The sequence below is a fragment of the Rutidosis leptorrhynchoides genome, chromosome 9 (genome assembly GCF_046630445.1).
Source record: "Rutidosis leptorrhynchoides isolate AG116_Rl617_1_P2 chromosome 9, CSIRO_AGI_Rlap_v1, whole genome shotgun sequence".
Lineage (NCBI taxonomy): Eukaryota > Viridiplantae > Streptophyta > Magnoliopsida > Asterales > Asteraceae > Rutidosis > Rutidosis leptorrhynchoides.
Genome location: NC_092341.1, coordinates 119,875,775 through 119,896,855, shown reverse-complemented (window position 1 = coordinate 119,896,855; position 21,081 = coordinate 119,875,775). Strand labels below are relative to the sequence as shown.

Below are 21,081 nucleotides of genomic sequence, written 5' to 3'. Positions count from 1 at the left end.
TCACATAAGATAATACTACGTATTTTACTACTGTGAATCTTTAAGAATTTTGAATTATTATTTGGTTTTATCCTCAAACGCCACATTTCAAAGATGCACAAATATCATAATTTGTACGATTGTACTGATATATAAATCCAGCCAAAACGGCAAGTGATAACACATTATCACTTTTTAAAAACCATCAATTTAAAGCCAAGAATTTGCATACATGTACAATACCTTGATCTTACAGCTATATTTTCCATTTCATCAAGAACATATGCAAGTGTACCATACTATTGAATTCCTAAAATCTGAAAAATCACATGTTAATTGAACCTCCAAAACTCCTCTTAAAAAGGAGAACATGATGCTAAAAATAGAAACTACTACTGGCCTTAACCTTTACTCAATCCATGATAAGTTTCCCAAATCAGTTTCTATCACACTGAGACTCATATCAATAGGATATATGTAAAAAAAAAAAAAATTAACAATAAATATACACAAAATGCTACAAAATCATCACAATTTGTTTTACTTATTCATAAATACATTAGACTCGTAACAATCTATACCATAAAGAATAGATAAATGATAAATACCGACTCTACAACACTGGATCTCAACTCTATGCAGATATTACCTTTTGTTTCTATAATAAATAAATAAATATATAAATCATGCTTATTATATTTCCTGTGACTCCATAGGAGATGACCAGTACCTCAAAAGTGATTCCACTGTTGACCTTCGAGTTGCACTAAGCATCGAGATGAAAAACCGACAACCATCTATTTTGTATTCTTCCAATGGGTCCCTGTGCCCAAAACTCCTCACATTCACCTATACCGAAATTGCATTTAGAAATAGAAATTTAGCTTAACAAATCTTTCAAGAAAATGAAAGAGAACTACTGTATTAGATATGAGTTTGCAGCAATAGTAGCAAAATTATCACAAATTATTATTTATATGAGTAAAATTATAACGATGGTCCTTGTGTTTACAGGAAAATACATCGATCACCCTTATCTTTTTATAATTATAGAGGTCGTCTACCTGGTCAAAATGAAATTACCCCAATAGTTCTTATCTTTCAAAAGTTACACTAAACGTCCCTGACTTATATAAATATGTACGTTGATGTCCTTGACTTTTTCAAGTTGTAACATACATTTATAGGTAAGTCAGGGACGATCAATATAATTTTCAAAAGATAAAGACAAATGATGTAATTTCATTAGAACTAGAGGGACTGTAATTTTCAAAAGATAAGGATAGTTGGTGTAATTTCGTGTAAACCACAAGGATTATTGGTCCAATTTACTCTAGTTTTAATAATTATTTATTCAAAGGCAAAATTAGAAGAAAGGCCCAAGTATAAATAAATGTTTAAATTCTAATTATACTTATATACTAAACCTCCTCCCAAATTTGGTCGTATATACTAAACCTCCTCCCAAATTTGGTCGTTTCAGTTTTAACGAGTTGTCGTTTTGAGTTTGCGTTCACACTACAAATGTCCTCCAACTTTCGCACAAATTACACAACAACCCCTCAACTTTACACTTTTTCAGGAGTAAAAAACGTAAATTTATAATTTAATTAAAATAAAAAAACCTTACTCCACCCGAATTTATAACGGGCCCTATCTTCTCGCTCGGTGCGAGTTAAATTTTTCCGAGGCCACCGTTCAACTCGAAAAAATCTCACGAACCCAACGGGACTAACTATATGCAAAACGGACATCGTTAAAAAAACACTAAATAACGGGCCCTATATTTACGCTCGGTGCGAGTTAAATTTTTCCGAGACCACCGTTCAACTCGAAATAATTTTACGAACGCAACGCGACTAACTATACGCGAAACGGACATCGTTAAAAAAAATAAATATTTCGGGCTATATTATATACATATATATACATATACAACACGACTAACTATACGCGAAACGGACATCGTATATCCAAATTGGACCGCGCGTCGAATACAACCGCAGCAACGCGCGGTCGGATTTTTTCTAGTTTAGCAACAAATAAGTATGATGGTTCAAAATAAGTAATTAAATTTATACATATTGGAAGAGAGGGATTCAGATAGTATCATACGTACCGCTGAATTTAGCCTGTTCATATTTACAAGATGATCCCTCCAGAAACAATCTAGGGACTTCACAAGTACCGCTCTCTGGATTCAACAATGAATTATATAATCATAATTATAATGAAGAGATTAAAAAGGAAAAAAATGTGCAATCGATAATCATATCACTAATTAAAATTACCTCGATTTCTTTCACATATTCTTCAGCATAACCAGATTCTTGAATGATGTTCGTATATGAAATTATTAACAAATCACCAAGGTACTTGCGCAGAAGATTAGCAGTAACTCGGTATCTTCCATCTCTGGATATCGACATCGCAAGTAAAAAATTTCATATAGTATTTAACTTAAAGGTGGCAACATGCGTGGGTTGGTTAAATTTACCCGCAGCAATTTTTATGTCTGATGTTTTTTTTTTATTTAAAAAAAAAAAAAAGATGATTTATGGAATACTAATTCAGAAACAATATTATCAAAAAAATTCTAAAAAATAAATATGAATAATTAGGAGGTTGTATGCATGACTTTGGGCGACTTCCAACCCATTCGACCCATTCTCCTTTATGATCAAAAAACATAACCTGAATCAACCCATCATATGTCTAATAGGTAAAATTTCCACCTCTAAATAAAATTAGGAAATACAAAATTGAAACCGAGTTCAACATAAATGTCTATTGTACGCACTTGAGTGAATCATCAGAGCATATAGCTAGCCAACGCTTGAGTGACGAAGTCCTCTTACGTATACCTCTGAAGGCATTTGGAGGTTGAGGTAAAGTTGAGAACCTGAATTCGTTAATGTCTACATCACTTGTGTTATGAACATTGGTGAGTGATTGCAGTAATGATTCAACTGTAATCCCTGCACATGACTCTGAAACAACATATGTGTTTTAGTCCAAACATAAAAAAAATTAACAAATAATTAAAGTATCAAATTTGTAGGCGAAAAGTAAGCCTGACCATCTAAAATCTTCGAAGAAATTGCAATGAAGTCCTTCAATAGTTTCTCTAAGTTCCAGCTACTTGGATGCTGTTGAATACATAGATGGAATCGAATATTTAGATTTAGATAAAGGAATTAACAAACGTGCAACTGATTAAATTGAGGTGAAGAGATTTAATACCTTCACTGGATTAACATTTGCCAAAACAATTTCATCTACAACTGCTTGCATGTACCTAATATCATCACATATATTATTTAGATTAGATGAAAGAGGTAATACTTTTATAGATAATATAAACAACTCTAAGTTTGGGATCTTACAGATTAGTAAGTCGTAGATTAAAAAAAGTACTTACTAGATGTTTAATGTTCATTCTTTGTGAACTATGTCCACACTAACATATCTTATCAGTTTATCATTGATCGCTGATTAAATTTCTAATTAAGCTTGAAGATTTTTAACCTAACAATTGATCATAAAACTAGATGGCAGGAAATGCAAATGAAAAGATGGTTCGGATCCGTATATCATATGTGATGCTAAAATACTCACTGTAATATATGATGTGAACAACTCTCAGAATCACCGGTTAATACTAACTGACGGAGATCATAAACATGCTTCCTTTGCACCTGGAACCACAAAAATACGAATTTTAAGTAATGAAAACATAAAAAAGTACACGGCTTAGAAGACAAATAGGTGGTTCGGGCAGGTTGGGTAATGGGTCAAAATGGGAGATCAAAACAGGTAATTAATTTTTATTGCATATACTATTCAGAAATCAATTATGTACCTCTAACACCTCATCAAACTCTACAAGACTCTTTCTAATGTTGAAGAAATACTTTTCAGCAGAAACTTGGAGAGACAGAAGCTGAAAATTGTCATGATACAACACGTGTTAAAACAAACTGACGATAAGAGAGTGAACAGGAAACAAAAATCTCCTAGATTACAAAATCACACCTGTCGAACAATAGAACCACCTTCAATCGGCACATCCTCATCGTTTGAAATCCTTGATATGAGTTTCACAGCCCACTCAGTGTCAAAGTTGAACTTTTGAAACATTTCATCCTGTAAACTGCAACATTGATAGGTCATTAATGACACACATTACTTTTGATAGAACTTAAGAAGGATAAAAAAAATGTAAAACACATTTAACAAAAATTCACCAGGAAAAACTTATTCAACTTGCATCTATATAAAATCACGTGGTAAAATATACCTGACCATGAATCTTGTTGATCCAGGATCCCCCTGCCTTCCTGCTCTGCCACGAAGCTTCATAGCACAAAAATATACATAATATAAACTGGATACGAGGTTTCATTTTATCTATGTAAGTAAGGTTGTAAAAGTTGCGAGTCAGGGACGATTCGGTCGGGACCTTGGATCAGTCAGGACCGTGGAAGGATGAGTCGTCCAGTCGGGCATCGACCAACATTAACTTTTAGTAATATATCAGTTAAAGATACAGATATTACACATAAATATATCAAACAAAAAAAACATCAGTATTTTAAACATAGATATATGACACAAAATCTAATTTTAAAAAATAAAAATTTTGACCAAAGACTTTCACCGACTCAGACCCGACTCAGCCAACTCGGCCCGACTCTCACCTGACTTTTAAGTGTTGACCGACTTTTATGGCATTTTTGGGCAATTTGGAACGGGCTAGTCCCTAAACTGAAACATCGACCTACTTTTACAAAAGCGGATGTATGAATGAAAATCACAAGTCCTGAGAAAGTCCCGATAACAAACCTGGTTATCGATTCTTCGAGACTCGTGCAAAGATGTCCCAATCACATGAAGACCACCGAGTCGTTTGACTTCCAATCCTTCATTATAACAATGAATTTCACAGTCCTTTAAAACTGACAAATAGGCAAGCGCAATACAAGGACCAAGAGGATACATCTCCGCCTGTTCTTCTACAAGTCTTTCCAGCTCAATCAAACCGACTGACTGGCTCATCTCTATTGACTCTGAAATTATAGACTTTGCCTTCTCATATGTCCAGCTCTTGTTCTCACTTTTGGATACATACTTAGCTGCCATTATAAATCAAATGACACTAACGTTAAAATGTAATTTATAAAGGGTTTCTGATTCACTAAATGAAGTCGAATGTTACTAACCCATTAGAGAGGTCTTAGCTAGCAAAGCTAATGATGATGGTCCAATTTTCATTTTAGATAATACCTACACCATCAGAACATGATAATAAACCGATGACTAGCACACAAAGATGATTGAAGTTAAAAAAATCGCTACTCGGAGAGTACCCAGTTGACCAAGTTTGACTTTGACCAAGTTTTTAGGGAGTACTCGGATGTTACCAAGTTTGACTTTGACTGATTTTGACCAACGTTTGATCAATTTTCCAAGTAACCCCGAGTTTTGACCATGTTTGACCAATTTTGACCGAGAACTCGCCTAGTAATTCAGAGTTATGCAACACTGGAGATGATACTGGTCAACTTACCTTTTGTGACTTTGGCTCATCAACCTCGTAGTCATGTATATCATGACTCATATGCGAAAGTATGCTATCCTCTATAACTTCTTTAGCAAGCATCTGAAGTTAATTTATATATTAATATTTAATATAAACATAATTATATTATATTGTTATATTATATTATATTAATATTAATATTAATTACATTACAAAATAATGAAGTCAACACACCTTTGGATTACCTCCCAATATAATGTCGGTACCCCTACCAGCCATATTTGTAGATATGGTGATGGCATATTTTCGTCCAGCTTGAGCCACTGTTTGAGCCTCTCTCGCAGCATACTAAAATCAATAAAAATTGATAAACTTTACTATTCAAATTAAGCCTAATAAACATGTTTCACCGAAATAAAACATAAAAAAAAAAAGCTAAGAGCATAAATCAGTCTTATATATAGTAATAATTCAGATGTATTGCTGCATTAAAGAAGAAACCTTTGGTCGCGCATTGAGTACATTGTGAGGGATCATGCTTTGTTTCAACAAAGCAGAAAGATATTCTGAGTTCTCGACACTACACCAACCAAAAAGCGTACGTTAACATAAAAAATATTTTCAGATCATAAAATTACAAGTTAAGAAAAAACTGAAGAGATAATATCGTTGTACTACCTGGTGGTACCCACTAAAACAGGACGGCCAACTCTGAACATACTTGTAACTTCTTCACGAACAAATTCCCATTTACCACGAGCAGTCTTTTCAATCAAAACAATAAAAGGAAAAAAAAAACATGGTTAATAAAGACTAATAGTAAACAGAAGAATAACGTTGGGTGACCGGATTTAATGTCTTACTGCAAAAGCTTGGATGGGTAAATCATTACGAATATTTGGCATATTTGTGGGTACTTCAATAACAGGCATCTGAAACATTTTCAAAAACTCCTTTTCCTGTAACAATATTATAAATAAGCATTTTGACATAATAAATCTAAGTAAGAAATTAGTAAAATTAGACAATGTCAATACTTCAGTTTTTGCAGTTCCTGTCATTCCGGATAGCTTTGGGTATAACTTAAATAGTGATTGGTACGTTATTTGTGCCACCACAACTGAATCTGCCTACGAAGTCCAAAAAGAGAACAATTTAATATATATATAGAGGACTCTCTATGAAAGTGATGATGTGGCATGCCACATAGGACAATTATAAACTCTACATACCTGGATCTGTAGGCCTTCTTTGGCCTCCACAGCCTGGTGAATCCCCTCCGACCATCGTCGTTTTTCTTCCACTCTACCCGTCAACTTCAAATAATTAAATGTGAAAATAATTTATTAAAGGCGCTACAGAGTAGTTTAAAATTCTGTTCTCGTGTTATATAAAAACACATAGAAATGAGTTACAGCATAAAAACTAACTTGATATGTACAAAAGAAACAAACAGAATGAGTTAACACATGAAAATGAGCTTATTACCTCGTTTATAATGAGAGCTTTCCCATTTTTAACAATGTATTGAACATCTTGGCGATAGAACTCCTTGGCTTTTAAGGCATTCATGACAAATCTGCAATTTCATAAAGATAACAAATTTAAATTTGACGACAAGCTTAATGGCTACTTACTAGAATATACTGATAATGTTACCTAGCCCAAGGGTCATTCTCGTCCCATAGATCATTTGTTTCCAGTGCCATCTCAGCTAGGCTAATTCCTTCTTCGGTCAACTCCACCGAATTATCCTTGAGCTCTATATTGTAATGCTGTGAAATAAGGGGAAAAAAGTGAGTCACGATGGTACCAGGGCAAGATATACACATAAAAATAAAGAGGAAGAAAGTAGGGTACGAGGCCACGAATGAGAAGCTCGGCTACTTTCGCAGCGACTGGATAACGTGCAGCATCTTTACTAGCCTGAGATGTAAAACAAAGTTAAAATCATTTACGTTACTCTTTACTGAGTTTTGAACCACAAGATACATCCAACTTCCCTTACTGTATAATAAATATACCTCGCCACTTATCAGCAATGGGTTTCTGCCCTCATCAATTAGGACAGAATCAACTTCATCAACTATTGCAAAATGGAACGGTTTTGGCCTGATGACACATTGTGTTAACATTCCTGAGACAATATTAACAAGGTTGCGAAAATCGCTACCAAGGGAGTACTCGATCAAGACTTCTTAGGGAATACTCGGAAACTCGGGAAGTGCTCGGGGAGTACTCGGATGTTGACCAAGTTTGACTTTGACTGATTTTCCGAGTAATCCCGAGTTTTGGCCGAGTAACCTCGAATTTTGGGCGAGTTTGACCTAGTTCTTGCCAAGTACACCAGAGATGCGAAAACCGAGTACTCGCCGGGTAAGTCCGAATTCGGCAACACTGAATTTATATCAACCAACATATACAACAACAACAACAATACCCAATTCCACTGAAGTGGAGTATGGGGGAGGTTAGATGTAAACAGTCCTTTCCTCTACCCTAAAGTAAAAGGGAAGTCATTCCTCCACCTAGGATACCTATCGGTCCCCAGGTAGAGGAAGTCGTCCCTCCCTATTCTGTAGAGCAGAGAGGCTGCTTCCTAGGGACCTCCGACCAGCAAGAACCATGAAAACCGATATGTGAAGTAAAAAAAAAAAAAAAAAAAAAAAAAAAAAAAAAAAAAAATTGATAATACCATCTATGTTGGTTGGTTGTATATCAACCAACATATGTTATGCACAAAAACATTGTAATACCATCTCATAACAAGTTGTCCACTGCTTCCAGCAAGATTGTCTCTCAGATAGTCAAAACCAAGTTCCTAGCACAATTAAAGTTGTAGCTATAAGAAAATAAAGGGGTGTATCCTCCATTAAAAACGTTATATGGTGACTTACAGAATTATTGGTGTATGTAATATCACATCGATAATTAGACCTCCTTTCCTCAGATTTCATCCCTCTCTATATGTGATAACACAGAAGTCAAAAAAAAAACGCAGTTCTAAGTTATGTATGTTATTGTTGGAATATAAGGATTCATGGTTTAATAGCTTACTTGGATGAGACCAACAGAAAGACCTAAGAAACGATGAACACGGCCCATCCACTCAGCATCACGTTGAGCAAGATAATCATTGACAGTTACCACTGTAAATGAATATACACTAAGCTATATTTAAATCTGCACTATCGACATGCTTGCAGTGCAACTATGCACATAACTAGCTTACAGACAAACAATCACAAACATGTGTCGTGAACCAAAGGGAAAAAGATAAACCAACTGGCAACTGTTAGACAAATTGGCTTACAAGAATGACTGAAAATTATAGACATACCATGAACGCCTTCGCCAGTCAAAGCGTTAAGATATGCAGCCAGTGTTGAAACCAATGTCTTTCCTTCTCCAGTTTTCATTTCAGCAATAGAACCATCATTAAGCACTGCACCACCAATAATCTAGAAAGTGCAACACCAAACTCTAATCAAGTTCTTTAACCGAAACACCTAATGAAGTATGACTACAACGAATATACGCCACATAAGTACAGACACACACACAAAGTGAAAGACCTGGACATCAAAATGACGCATGCCAAGCTTCCTCTTAGCAGCTTCACGAACAACAGCAAATGCCTCTGTAATATAATAGGGACCAAATCAAATACGCATATAGAATAAAACATTACATACAAAAAGAAATAAGCCTAAATACTGCCATAAGCAGCTAAGTAACAACCAGCTTGGATATCAGCAAGAGTTTCTCCTTTTCCCAACCGACGTCGAAACTCAGCAGTTTTTGCAGTTAACTGACATATAATATTAAATCAATAAATCAAGATTCTTGATCTATACAAAAAGCACCATACAAATACGAGTTAAAAAACACAGACCTGTTCATCAGATAGCTTCTGAATTCGAGACTCAAACGAATTAACAAAGTCCACAAGGCGATAATAATCCCGAACAACCCAGTAATTCAAGCTTGTGAAATCCCCCCATGTTTTGGTAACATATCCAATATTTTCCTGCAAGACATTTCAACAAACAGGTGGTGGGCATAGACGATAGGTAATGAATTTATTACGTATACAAAAGATAAAAAGAACATGGAACAAGTGGTGTACTTTGAGAGATGAATTAGCTACTGTGGGACTGAAACGAAGACGTTGAGTGCGTGTACGGAAACAAGTTTTTGGGAGCTTGCAGAAGAAGTTTGAAGGGTGTGAAGAAGGGTGGTGGTTTGTGTTTAGGGTGAGGAAAGAAGGGGTTAAGATTGATGATGAGAATGATGCCGCCATTGTTTACAAGAGAAGCTTCATGAATCAATTTTGATCATCGATGGAGAAAAGTGTAAGTAAACTTCGAAAGTTTGAATTCGTAGTAGTCACTTTGAGTGGTGGAACCACCGTGTTTCAAAGGTACATGTTTGCTATCTTTCCTCCCAACAATAAAAAAAAAAAAAAAAAAAAAAGTGTTATAAAATATATTTAGATTGTGTTATAAAATATCTAGATTGGATGTTAATTTTATTATTATTATATTTCTTGCATAGTAATATTTTATACTATAAATAGACATGTATGGTAACCATTTAAGGTGCACCATTTTCTCTTGAAATATCAATATCAATATTTCTTCTCTCCTTCTTCTCTCTTTTTCTCTCTTTGTTCTTATAACCATTAAAGGTAGTTATAAGCCTACTGAATTATAACACGTTATCAGCACGAAAAGGTTAGTGTAATTAAAAGATATCTCAAACGATCACGAATCACTAATCAAGGTATGAAATTATTAATAATTTTCAGACTCGAATATATCAAATTTTGGACTACTAACATTTATATTTATGTTATTTAAGTTATATATGGTCGGTTATACCACCTGAATTATATTTCTGTAATCTAACTTTTACTAACTTCACTAACATTTATATTTATGTTATTTAAGTTATATATGGTCGGTTATACCACCTGAATTATATTTCTGTAATCTAACTTTTACTAACTTCACTAACATTTATATTTATGTTATTTAAGTTATATATGGTCGGTTATACCACCTGAATTATATTTTCTGTAATCTAACTCTTATTAACTTCACTAACATTTATATTTATGTTAATAAGACCTCATGATTGTACGCAACACGTCATTTGACAACACGGTACTTTATGTACGCAACACGTCATTTGACAACATGGTACCATGGGTCGAGATTAATTCCGATCAATACGAATACGATGGGGTCTTTATATGTTATCTAACATTTATGATTACTTATGCAATTAATCTTTATTTATTTCATGCATACTAATGTTTATTCTTAAATTTATAATCTTAAAAGTTAAAATAAAAAAAATAGTTTGTATTTTTATTAAAAGTAAATCTTAAAAGTTAAAATACAAAAAGTAGTTTGTATTTTTATTAAAAGTAAATCTTAAAAGTTAAAATAAAAAAAGTAGTTTGTATTTTTATTAAAAGTAAATCTTAAAAGTTAAAATAAGAAAAAGTAGTTTGTATTTTTTTATTAAAAGTAAATCTTAAAAGATAAAATAAGAAAAAAAAGGAATGGTAAAATGGAGTATTTTTTTTTTTGTCAAAAATGAAGTATTGAAAATGAAGTGGTCTCTTTCTATAATTAAAAAAAAATATACTTTCATCAAATGAATTTTTTTTGTGGCCGACAATTCCAAACACGAGTCAGTGTTTAGTTTATCAAGAATATATCTTGCTTTGGTGAAAGGTCACGATCATTAGATATTAAGTGTTGTGATGTTGACTAAATGAAGAGATACATCCTATGCCAGAAGACCCATATTTCTACAAACCAAAAAAAAAATCTTAAGAGCTACTGGTTACAATGTTTATGTTTTCACATATTGCAAAACTGATGGCACGCCACATTGGCACTATTTTTTTTTTTGTTAATCTTAACTTGATACCAATATAAACGCAAAAGTGAAAATGAAATCCGTCATAGATTTTAAACGCACAAAGATGCTAGTCCGATGTATATAAATGTCTAAGCTTGTTAAAAGTAAATATGACCCATTATGTTGGATGCTAATACTTCCTCATGTAATTAACTACATAAAATGTAGGTAAAAAAATGAATTGTGAACAACTGCTATTATAGCTAACATAGTATTTTGGAAATATGAACCGAACAAAAGTCATACCTTAGAAAAGAGCATTTGATTGAGAATATCCATTCGGTCATGGATCTCAAACTCCATAAGTTCAGAACCCACCCGTCTCATACCCTCTATGTGTCTATCATTTTGAACAACTCATTTATCCCACCAATCATTGTACTTAAAAAAATCATGCTGTATTTAAATAATAAGATTAGCAAAAGATGAACCTAAATCAGGCACCAAAACCTTTTCATGATCATTATAGTCTTTGTCTATTGGTACAATTTGTTGACAATTAATTTAAGGAATTTATGTTTTGACCCCCTGAGTTTTGATGTATTTTTTGTAAACTGGTTATAGTTGAAAGGAAAAAAAAAAGAAAATTCAAGTGTGAAAAGGGTTCAATTGGATGTTTCTTAAAGAAAAAAAATCCAAATTTCAGTTATTTGATTTAAAGAAAAAATCCGCGGGTACGGGTGATGAATCCAATGAATCCGCATCCACGACTCGCGGGTGCTATCCCTAATTGTGACAAGTACAAATCAACTAAAAGTCTAAAAGATAAATGCTCTTATAGGGACCAAATGTTCACAATAATTTCCTAAGCTAGATATGAAACAAATAGTTCATTAAAAAAAAAAAAGGTCGTTGTGCGTTTTCGAGATGATAGCCGAAATACACTTACAAAAGTAGGTCAGCCGTCAATTCTTTATGGCCATATCAACGTAGATCAACAAAATCATTTATGGTTTTGATAAAAGATTAATTGAAAATTAAATTTTTTTTTTTTTTGGATTCTCGGTAACAAAAGCAAAGGTTGTTTTTGGTTGCCACAACAAACAAGACAGAGGTTGTTGACCTTTGTTGTTAAACATGGCACAAGTGAACAATAACAATAGATTATTGTTTTTGAAAAGAATAATGATGCGTTAATTTAATTGTATAAAATAAAATTAAAGAAAATGTTTTTCATTGATGACTATGAACAAACGCAAACAAAGTGTTTGTGGTATTTGGTGATTAAAAAAAAGTGCATCTAAAGCTTCTACTGAAAATAATATGCATCTAAAGCTTCTACTGAAAATTAATGTGCAAGGTACAACATATAACTATATGGTCAAATTCATTTGAGCCTTCGGAGTCACAAGTATATGATGTATATATATTACTCAATTAACAAAATAGTAAATCGAAATTAATTCATATGAATAGTAAAACGAAATTAATTAATTTACTATTCACATAAAAAAGCGCATATGATGAAAAGCGCATCGCATATGATAAGCGCATATGATAAAAAGCGAATATGATGAAAAACACAGCGCATATGATTAAAAGCGTATATGGTGAAAAGGATATATGATAAATAAAAAAAAACACATATGGTGATTTATAAAAAAAAAAAAAAAAAAAAAAAAAAAAACACATATGGTGATTAATGGAAAGCACATATGGTGATTAATGAAAAGTATATTGTGAAAAAGAATCACAAATGTTTCTTGAAAGAATTCAAGGTAAGATATATGAACCAATTCATCCATCATGTGAAGCATTTTGATAATAGACGCATCTAGCGGATGGTCTCATATTTGTATGTTATCAAGCCGTAATATGGCATTTGCAAAGTTTCTTGCACAAATTATTAAATTGAGAACACATTATTCTGATTACACCATTAAAAGGATGAGACTTGATAATGCTGGTGAGTTAACATCTAAAACATTTAATGATCATTATATATCTACAGGGATTGTTGTTGAACATCCAGTTGCTCATGTGCATACACAAAATTAGTTTAGCTGAATCAATAGCAGCTAATAACTAGACAATTGATAATGAGTACAAATCTCTCAATATGTATATGTGGACATGTAAATTTACATGTTGCGACATTAATTCGCATTATACCATGTGGAAGTCATAAATATTTTCACTTAATACTTGATTTTGGCCAAGAGCCAAATATTTTCCACCTTAGAACATTAGTTGTGCAGTGTATGTTCCAATTGTATCACCACAACACAATAAAATGGTTCTTCAAAGAAAGATGGTAATATATTTTGGATATAAAACATCTTCAATCATAAGATATATTGAACCCATGATGGGTGATGTTTTTACAGCACGTTTTGCTTATTGTCATTTTAATAAAACATTGTTCCCTGGATTAGGGGGAGAAATAAAAATAAAAAAAATAAAATGATGCTTCATGATGTGAACATCAATTAAGGTATATTGAACTCGCACAAAAGAATGTGAAACGAAAGTTCAAAAAATAATGCATATGCAAGAACTTGCAAATTAATTACTTTATGCATTTACATATATAAAAAAAGGTGACTAAATCATATATACCAGCGATAAATGCTCCAGCTCGAACTGAAATTCCAAAAGTTGGCAATAATGTCACTATTGAGTCTTTGTCACGCATCAAACGTGGAAGATCAATTGGTTCCGAAGATAAAAATCCTCGAAAAAGAAAATCAGCTGATAATGAGGTAAAAGAAAGTGTTCAAGAAGAACCACAAATCAATATTCCTTCTGCAGAGGATATTGATAAATGTAAATACTAAAATTGCGATAAATTATGCAATATTATGGAACCGAAATGAAATTAAAATCTCTATGAGATATTTTCATATAATGTTACAATGACATCATGAATAAAGATGATGATATGAAACTAAAATCTGTCATTGAATATACAAAGTGGACATGATTGAGCTCAATGGAAAGGAGCAAGACGAGCTAAATTAGAATCACTCGATAAAAGAAAAGTTTTCGGATCAATCGTTATCACTTTTAAAGATGTGAAACATATGGGATATAAATGAATTTTTATCCGAAAAGAAATGTGCAAATGAAGTTACAAGGCAAAACTAGACTTGTAACTCAATATTTCCCACAAAGACCAGAAATGAATTATGAAGAAAACTTATCCTTATGTAGTGAATACAATTACTTATTAGATACTTAATCAACCTGGTAGTTACTTAAATGCATCTCATGGATGTTGTTACTACTTATCTATGTGAATCACTTGATAGTGATATATATATGAATATATCTGAAGGGTTTAAGGTATCATAAGTATCTAATGCAAAACTCAAATAAATGTATTCCATTGAATCACAAAGATTTTTATGGATTGATACAATAGTATAACCGATTAAATGACTACTTGAAAAAAAGGGGTATACATATAAACTTATTTTGCACGTATGTTTTATAAAAACAATGTTTGGATATGTGATCGTAGTTGTTTATGTCAATGTTCTTAACATCATATGAACGAATAAAGAGATCTACGAAATCATTCAACTTCTAAAGAATTATTTTGAAATGAAAGATCTTGAAAAAACTAAGTATTACCTTGGATTGCAAATTGAACATATGCCTAATGGTTTACTTGTACATCAAACAACTTATACCGAAAAGATTTTAAAACATTTTTTTTAAGACAAACTCATTGTTGTTAGATCACTCAATATTGACACTAATCTATTTCATCCCTGCGAAGATAGTGAAAATCTTAACAGATCGGAAGTTCCATATTTTAGTGCAATTGAGGTTCTTATGTATCTTATAGATTGTACAAGACCTGACATTTCTCTTGCAGTTAATTTGTTGGCAAGATTCAGCTCAAATGACAATGGAGCGGGATCAAACACATATTTTGATACCCTTGAGAAACTGCTGATTTAAAATTATTTTATTATAACGTTTCAAAACAAGATTTGGTTGATTATATATATGCAGGTCATTCATCAAATCCTCATAAAGATAAATCTCAAACTCGATATGTATTCCTAAATGGAGATACCACAAAATCATGGCGTTCTTAAAACAAACACTTGTTGCAACATCATCATCAAATCATGACGAAGTGATTGCATTATATGAAACTACTCGAAAATGTGTTTGGTTGAGATCAATGACACAAATCATTATTGATTCTTGTGGACTAGAACGCTAAAAGACTAACAACTATCTTCACCAACAACTATATATGAAGATAATGCAGCTTGCATAATACAAATGAAAGAAGAGTATCAAAAGTGACTGAACAAAATATAAATACTGACGAGGCGCCAAAGCCATAGACAGTCTTAACGGTCATAAGTTTGATGGAAAAGAATGGTATGTTGGTAAGGCTCAGAAAAGACTACAAGGGAATATGAATTGAAACAAGTGTTTGAGCAAACCATGAAAGAGACTGTAGACAAATCACAGGGGCTAAACTTGTACATAAAAGATTTAGATGATACAGTTTCAGATGAAAACCTCAGATTCTTCTCATATACTCAAGATCTCGTAAAAGACAACCAGATTAAAATGAGATACGTTCAATCAACAACTCTGCTGATCTTTATACCAAAGCACTGCCAACTGCTATTTTTAGAACACACGTTCATAATATTGGCATGAGGCATGTTCAGAAGATGTAACAACTCAGGCGTTGCCTACTTGAGGGGGAGTCAACTCTATGCTGCACTCTTTTCCCCTTAGCTAAAGTTTTATCCAAATGGGTTTTCTTTAGCAAGGTTTTTAACGAGGCAGTACTAGTTATTCTCTAATAAAATTGTCATCCAAGGGGGAGTGTTATAAAATATCTAGATTGTGTTATAAAATATCTAGATTGGATGTTAATTTTATTATTATTATATTTCTTGCATAGTAATATTTTATACTATAAATAGACATGTATGGTAACCATTTAAGGTGCACCATTTTCTCTTGAAATATCAATATCAATATTTCTTCTCTCCTTCTTCTCTCTTTTTCTCTCTTTGTTCTTATAACCATTAAAGGTAGTTATAAGCCTACTGAATTATAACAAAAAGTTAATTTTTATATATTTTTTTTGGTAAAAATCTAATATTTTATTATGGGATGGCACCGCACACGACGGGCACGGATACCTACTATTCGCGACCCGCCCGTCAGAGTTTTTTCTTTACTCACGGGTACCCTGTTGGGGGAGAATGTGGGTTAATGTGGGATTATGTTTAATGCCTATACTAATTTTGACCCGTAAAAATAAGTGTTTTGATGACATCATATGCACATAACTAAAGGTGACGGTAGACATCTTAACATAAATATACAAGTTCACTAATCCACACTTACTCTAGCAAAATACCAAAACCAAATAAAGCTTCAAATAAAACTGAGCTACACGGTTAGGACCACGGTCGACCGCGGGTCAGTCCGTGAAGACTTGCACCCAGATTTGTGAAATAAGGGTTGCAGGGTCGACTCCACGACTGACCGTGGATCGACCGCGAAATCTCACTTTCTGAATTTTGATCGAAAAATGTTTGACCACTTCGGGGTATCTATAATTTATGAAACATGTTCAAACATGCTTAGAATAGTTGCCTCCTTCATACCCAAAGGAGTTTTAGTCACTAGAACACTAATCTTAGTTAATCACGCTTAATGACACCTTAATGACGATTAAGCCTTGATTAAAGATAACGCATAAGTGTTATAAGAAAACATGTGCATCTAAAATGTATCTAGACATTCTTAGGATGGTCACCAAGTCTCAACCAATAGTTGCTCCTTCCTTGTACATGTGTTAGACATTAATGTATACTTATACATTAATCTTACAAATGCTACTTTGCAAGTAAAACTTACATAGCCTTAGGTTAATGCTATGATGTCACTACATGTTAAATTTTACTACGTAAAATTTTTAGTGATCTCTTGCTAGTCATTACATGAATATTACTTGACTACTTGTTATTAATACATGTGTATTATTTGACTATGTGTTAAGTGCTAAATGCCAAGCAGTTACTTAATATGTATATGTATTAACCTTGTCTTGCTATGTGTTACAAGTTGGAATTTCACCAACTAGTATTTGGACCACTTCAATATATAGTTGTGCTACTTGGATAGTGCTTAAAATGTCATAATCTAGTAATCTTAAAAGACATTGAGTAATTAACATACATATGTTTGCTTAAGTTTAAAATTAAATTTATGAATTAGTTTAAACTTGATTTTACTTGATGTCTTGCAACATGCTTAATTTTTATTACTTGCTTAAATTGTCAAGACATCATTAACACACTTAATTAATTACAAACAAGTTTAAATTTGAATACTAACATGCTTTGTGATTAAAGTGGGTTTGTGTCATCAATGACATGTTGACCAACCAATAGAGATTTATCAAATGCGTTAGTTACAAATAAAGGATTATGACAAAACTGATATTGCCTCAAATGATTATCATGAATTGTATTCAAGAACGTTAGACTTTCCACTTTGAACATGACAAGTCACTATCAAGGCAATACATCCAAGTTAAATGGACATTTAATGCATATAGTACTTGTATAGGATGTTGAGTATCTTTTGCATGTGTTAAATGAAGTAAAGTGTCCAAAGAGTGATGTCCAAAACTGATTCAAATGACTATACAACGGATATGTATTTTAGACTAGACCACGTACGGTCGACCCACAGTCGATCATTGTAGCGACCCCGACAAATCGTCAATTGACCGTGCCGTCTACGTAGGTCCCATTACATGGTCATAAGTCTTTAAGACAAAGTTTGACCGAAAATATGTCGCATTCATTTCATAAGTGTGGATGTTTCAAAGTTTACAAAAGTAGTTTCCATAACTAGTACATAACGACGTTTAAAGTACAAATGAAACACGTGCGACACAGTTTAAAGTAGTCAAAAGACGCTCCACATATGCAAGTATACTAGACATCCAAAGCAAGTATCAAAAAGAAAGAGCGGAAGCATGTATCACCTAATGTTCAAGGACCTGAGAAAAACATAGAAATCTGTCAACAAAAACGTTGGTGAAATCATAGGTTTAAGTAAGTAAGTGAGTAAAAGTAAGTCGAACCACAAGATTTGCATCATTGATAAATAGTAATGCATTCTAAAAGTTAATATTCACGAGCACCCAATTATCAAAGCTTAACGTTTCCTTCCTTAGTACCCCATCATAATAGTGTTAGAACATACACCGTTTTCCGAAAATATATTTCATCCGAATAACGGTAGCGAACCGTCCGAATGAGGGTTTGTCTAACCCATATGGCTGAAAGGACCCGTCCTAATCCATCCGGACAAAGTCCATATCGATTAATAACGATTCACAACAGTTGATTACATCGCGAGGTACTTGACCTCTATATGATACATTTTACAAACATTGCATTCGTTTTGAAAAGACAATCTTTCATTACATCTAAAGTTGACAGACATGCATACCATTTCATAATATATCCAACTATAATTGACTTAATAATGATCTTGATAAACTCAACGACTCGAATGCAATGTCTTTTGAAATATGTCATGAACGACTCCAAGTAATATCTTTAAAATGATCAAATGCACAGCGGAAGATTTCTTTCGTACCTGAGAATAAACATACTTTCAAGTGTCAACCAAAAGGTTGGTGAGTTCATTAGTTTATCATAAATAATCATTTCATAATTTTAATAGATCACAAGATTTCATATTTCCGTTTCTCATAAACATACGTCCCATGCATAGAGACAAAAGTATCATTCATATGGATTGAACACCTGGTAACCGACATTCACAATTTGTATATAAGAATATCCCCATCATTCCGGGATCCTCCTTCGGACATGATATAAATTTCGAAGTACTAAAGCATCCGGTACTTTGGATGGGGCTTGTTGGGCCCGATAGATCTATCTTTAGAGTTCGCGTCAATTAGGGTGTATGTTCCCTAATTCTTAGATTACCAGACTAAAAAGGGGCATATTCGATTTCGATCATTCAACCATATAATGTAGTTTCAATTACTTGTGTCTATTTCGTAAAACAATTATAAAAATTGCGCATGTATTCTCAGTCCAAAAATATAAAGGGTAAAAAGGTAAATGAAACTCACGCATATAATTATTGTAAAACAGTTAATAAAACATTTGCATGTATTCTCAGCCCCAAAAATGTAAAGAGTAAAAGGGAATCAAATGAAACTCACGCATATAATTATTGTAAAACAGTTAATAAAACATTCGCATGTATTCTCAGCCCCAAAAATGTAAAGAGTAAAAGGGAATCAAATGAAACTCACGTATATAAATATTGTAAAATATTTAATAAAGCATCTGCATGTATTCTCAGCCCAAAAATGTAAAGAGTAAAAAGGGCAAATGAACTCACCATACTGTATTTTGTAGTAAAAATACATATAACGACATTAAACAACTGAACAATGCAAGGTTGGCCTCGGATTCACGAACCTATATCATTTGTATATATATTTATTAAAACATATTCTTGTAATTGAATAAATCTATATATTTTTATTAGTGATGTAATTGCTATATTTAATAATTTATAAGTTTTATTATTTATTATATATTTTTATTTTGTACATAATAATATTAATATAGTTAAGTTAAGTATTTTAAATATATCTTTATATGAAATATTCAATTGTTATAATTATTATCTTAACCAAATCTTTTAAACTTCTATTTTTATAAATTATTATTATTTTAATAATAATAATAATAATAATAATAATATAGATATTATGGATAATAATAAAAATGATGGTTTTTAAGGATTACAAAAAGATAATTTTTGTAAAGATAATATTAATGATAATAACTTTTAGTAGTAACAATACTAATAATGAAAAATCAGGTTATTAATATAAATGATAATATGTATAGTAATAATAATACTAGCAATAATAATACAATAATAATAGTACGAATAATAATAATATTAGTAATGATAATAATAATAATAATGATAATATCATAAGTTACATTAGTAGTGATAATAGTCATATTGTTAATAATAATAACTAACATAATAATAATAAGTGATAATAATAATCAACAATAATGATAATAATAATAACAATAATGAAAATGATAATAATAATAATATTTATTATAATTCTAATAATAATAACATTAATAATAATAATCAGAATAATAATAATAATAATAATAATAATAATAAAAATAATAATAAAAATAATAATATCAATACAAATAATAATAATAATAATAATGATAAGTATGAAAACTACCTTTAAAAAGAATAAATTGCCAAAGCCAGGACTCGAACCCAAGACCTCTCGTTCGCCTAATGAAAGGATCCGTTCATATACATTATAAACGATTCACAATAGTTGATTACATCGCGAGGTATTTGACCTCTATATGATACGTTTTACAAACTTGCATTCGTTTTTAAAAGACAAACTTTCTTTACATCAAAAATTGACGGCATGCATACCATTTCATATTACATCCAACTATAATTGACTTAATATTAATCTTGATGAACCCAACGACTCGAATGCAACGTCTTTCAAAGTATGTCATGAATGACTCCAAGTAATATCCTTAAAATGAGCTAATGCACAGCGGAAGATT

At 32.2% G+C, this 21,081-nt stretch overlaps 1 protein-coding gene across 1 annotated transcript; it reads right to left on the bottom strand.

The window, feature by feature from the left end:
• Nucleotides 1-493: 493 nt before the first annotated feature.
• Nucleotides 494-9,917, bottom strand: LOC139867697 (protein translocase subunit SECA2, chloroplastic). The gene is made up of 31 exons (XM_071856063.1): nt 9,651-9,917; nt 9,417-9,551; nt 9,263-9,332; nt 9,097-9,161; nt 8,862-8,982; nt 8,579-8,670; nt 8,419-8,484; nt 8,278-8,342; nt 7,546-7,633; nt 7,382-7,447; nt 7,181-7,296; nt 7,010-7,100; nt 6,754-6,837; nt 6,559-6,651; nt 6,385-6,480; nt 6,200-6,285; nt 6,023-6,101; nt 5,756-5,869; nt 5,549-5,641; nt 5,202-5,265; nt 4,825-5,114; nt 4,280-4,335; nt 4,015-4,132; nt 3,842-3,922; nt 3,598-3,677; nt 3,223-3,277; nt 3,059-3,128; nt 2,780-2,969; nt 2,271-2,394; nt 2,099-2,173; nt 494-828 (listed from the first exon to the last, which is right to left on the bottom strand). The coding sequence occupies exons 1-31, from the start codon at nt 9,822-9,824 to the stop codon at nt 673-675; spliced, it is 3,153 nt and encodes a 1,050-aa protein (XP_071712164.1). The 5' UTR covers nt 9,825-9,917; the 3' UTR covers nt 494-672.
• Nucleotides 9,918-21,081: the final 11,164 nt, after the last annotated feature.

Coding starts and splice junctions, on each gene's coding strand:
- LOC139867697 (XM_071856063.1), bottom strand. CDS start 9,824: ATGGCGGCATCATTCTCATCATCAATCTTAACCCCTTCTTTCCTCACC. Junction 6,481..6,558: donor CAGGAACTGCAAAAACTGAA/GTATTGACATTG, acceptor ATATTGTTACAG/GAAAAGGAGTTTTTGAAAAT. Junction 5,870..6,022: donor TACTCAATGCGCGACCAAAG/GTTTCTTCTTTA, acceptor TATTGATTTTAG/TATGCTGCGAGAGAGGCTCA.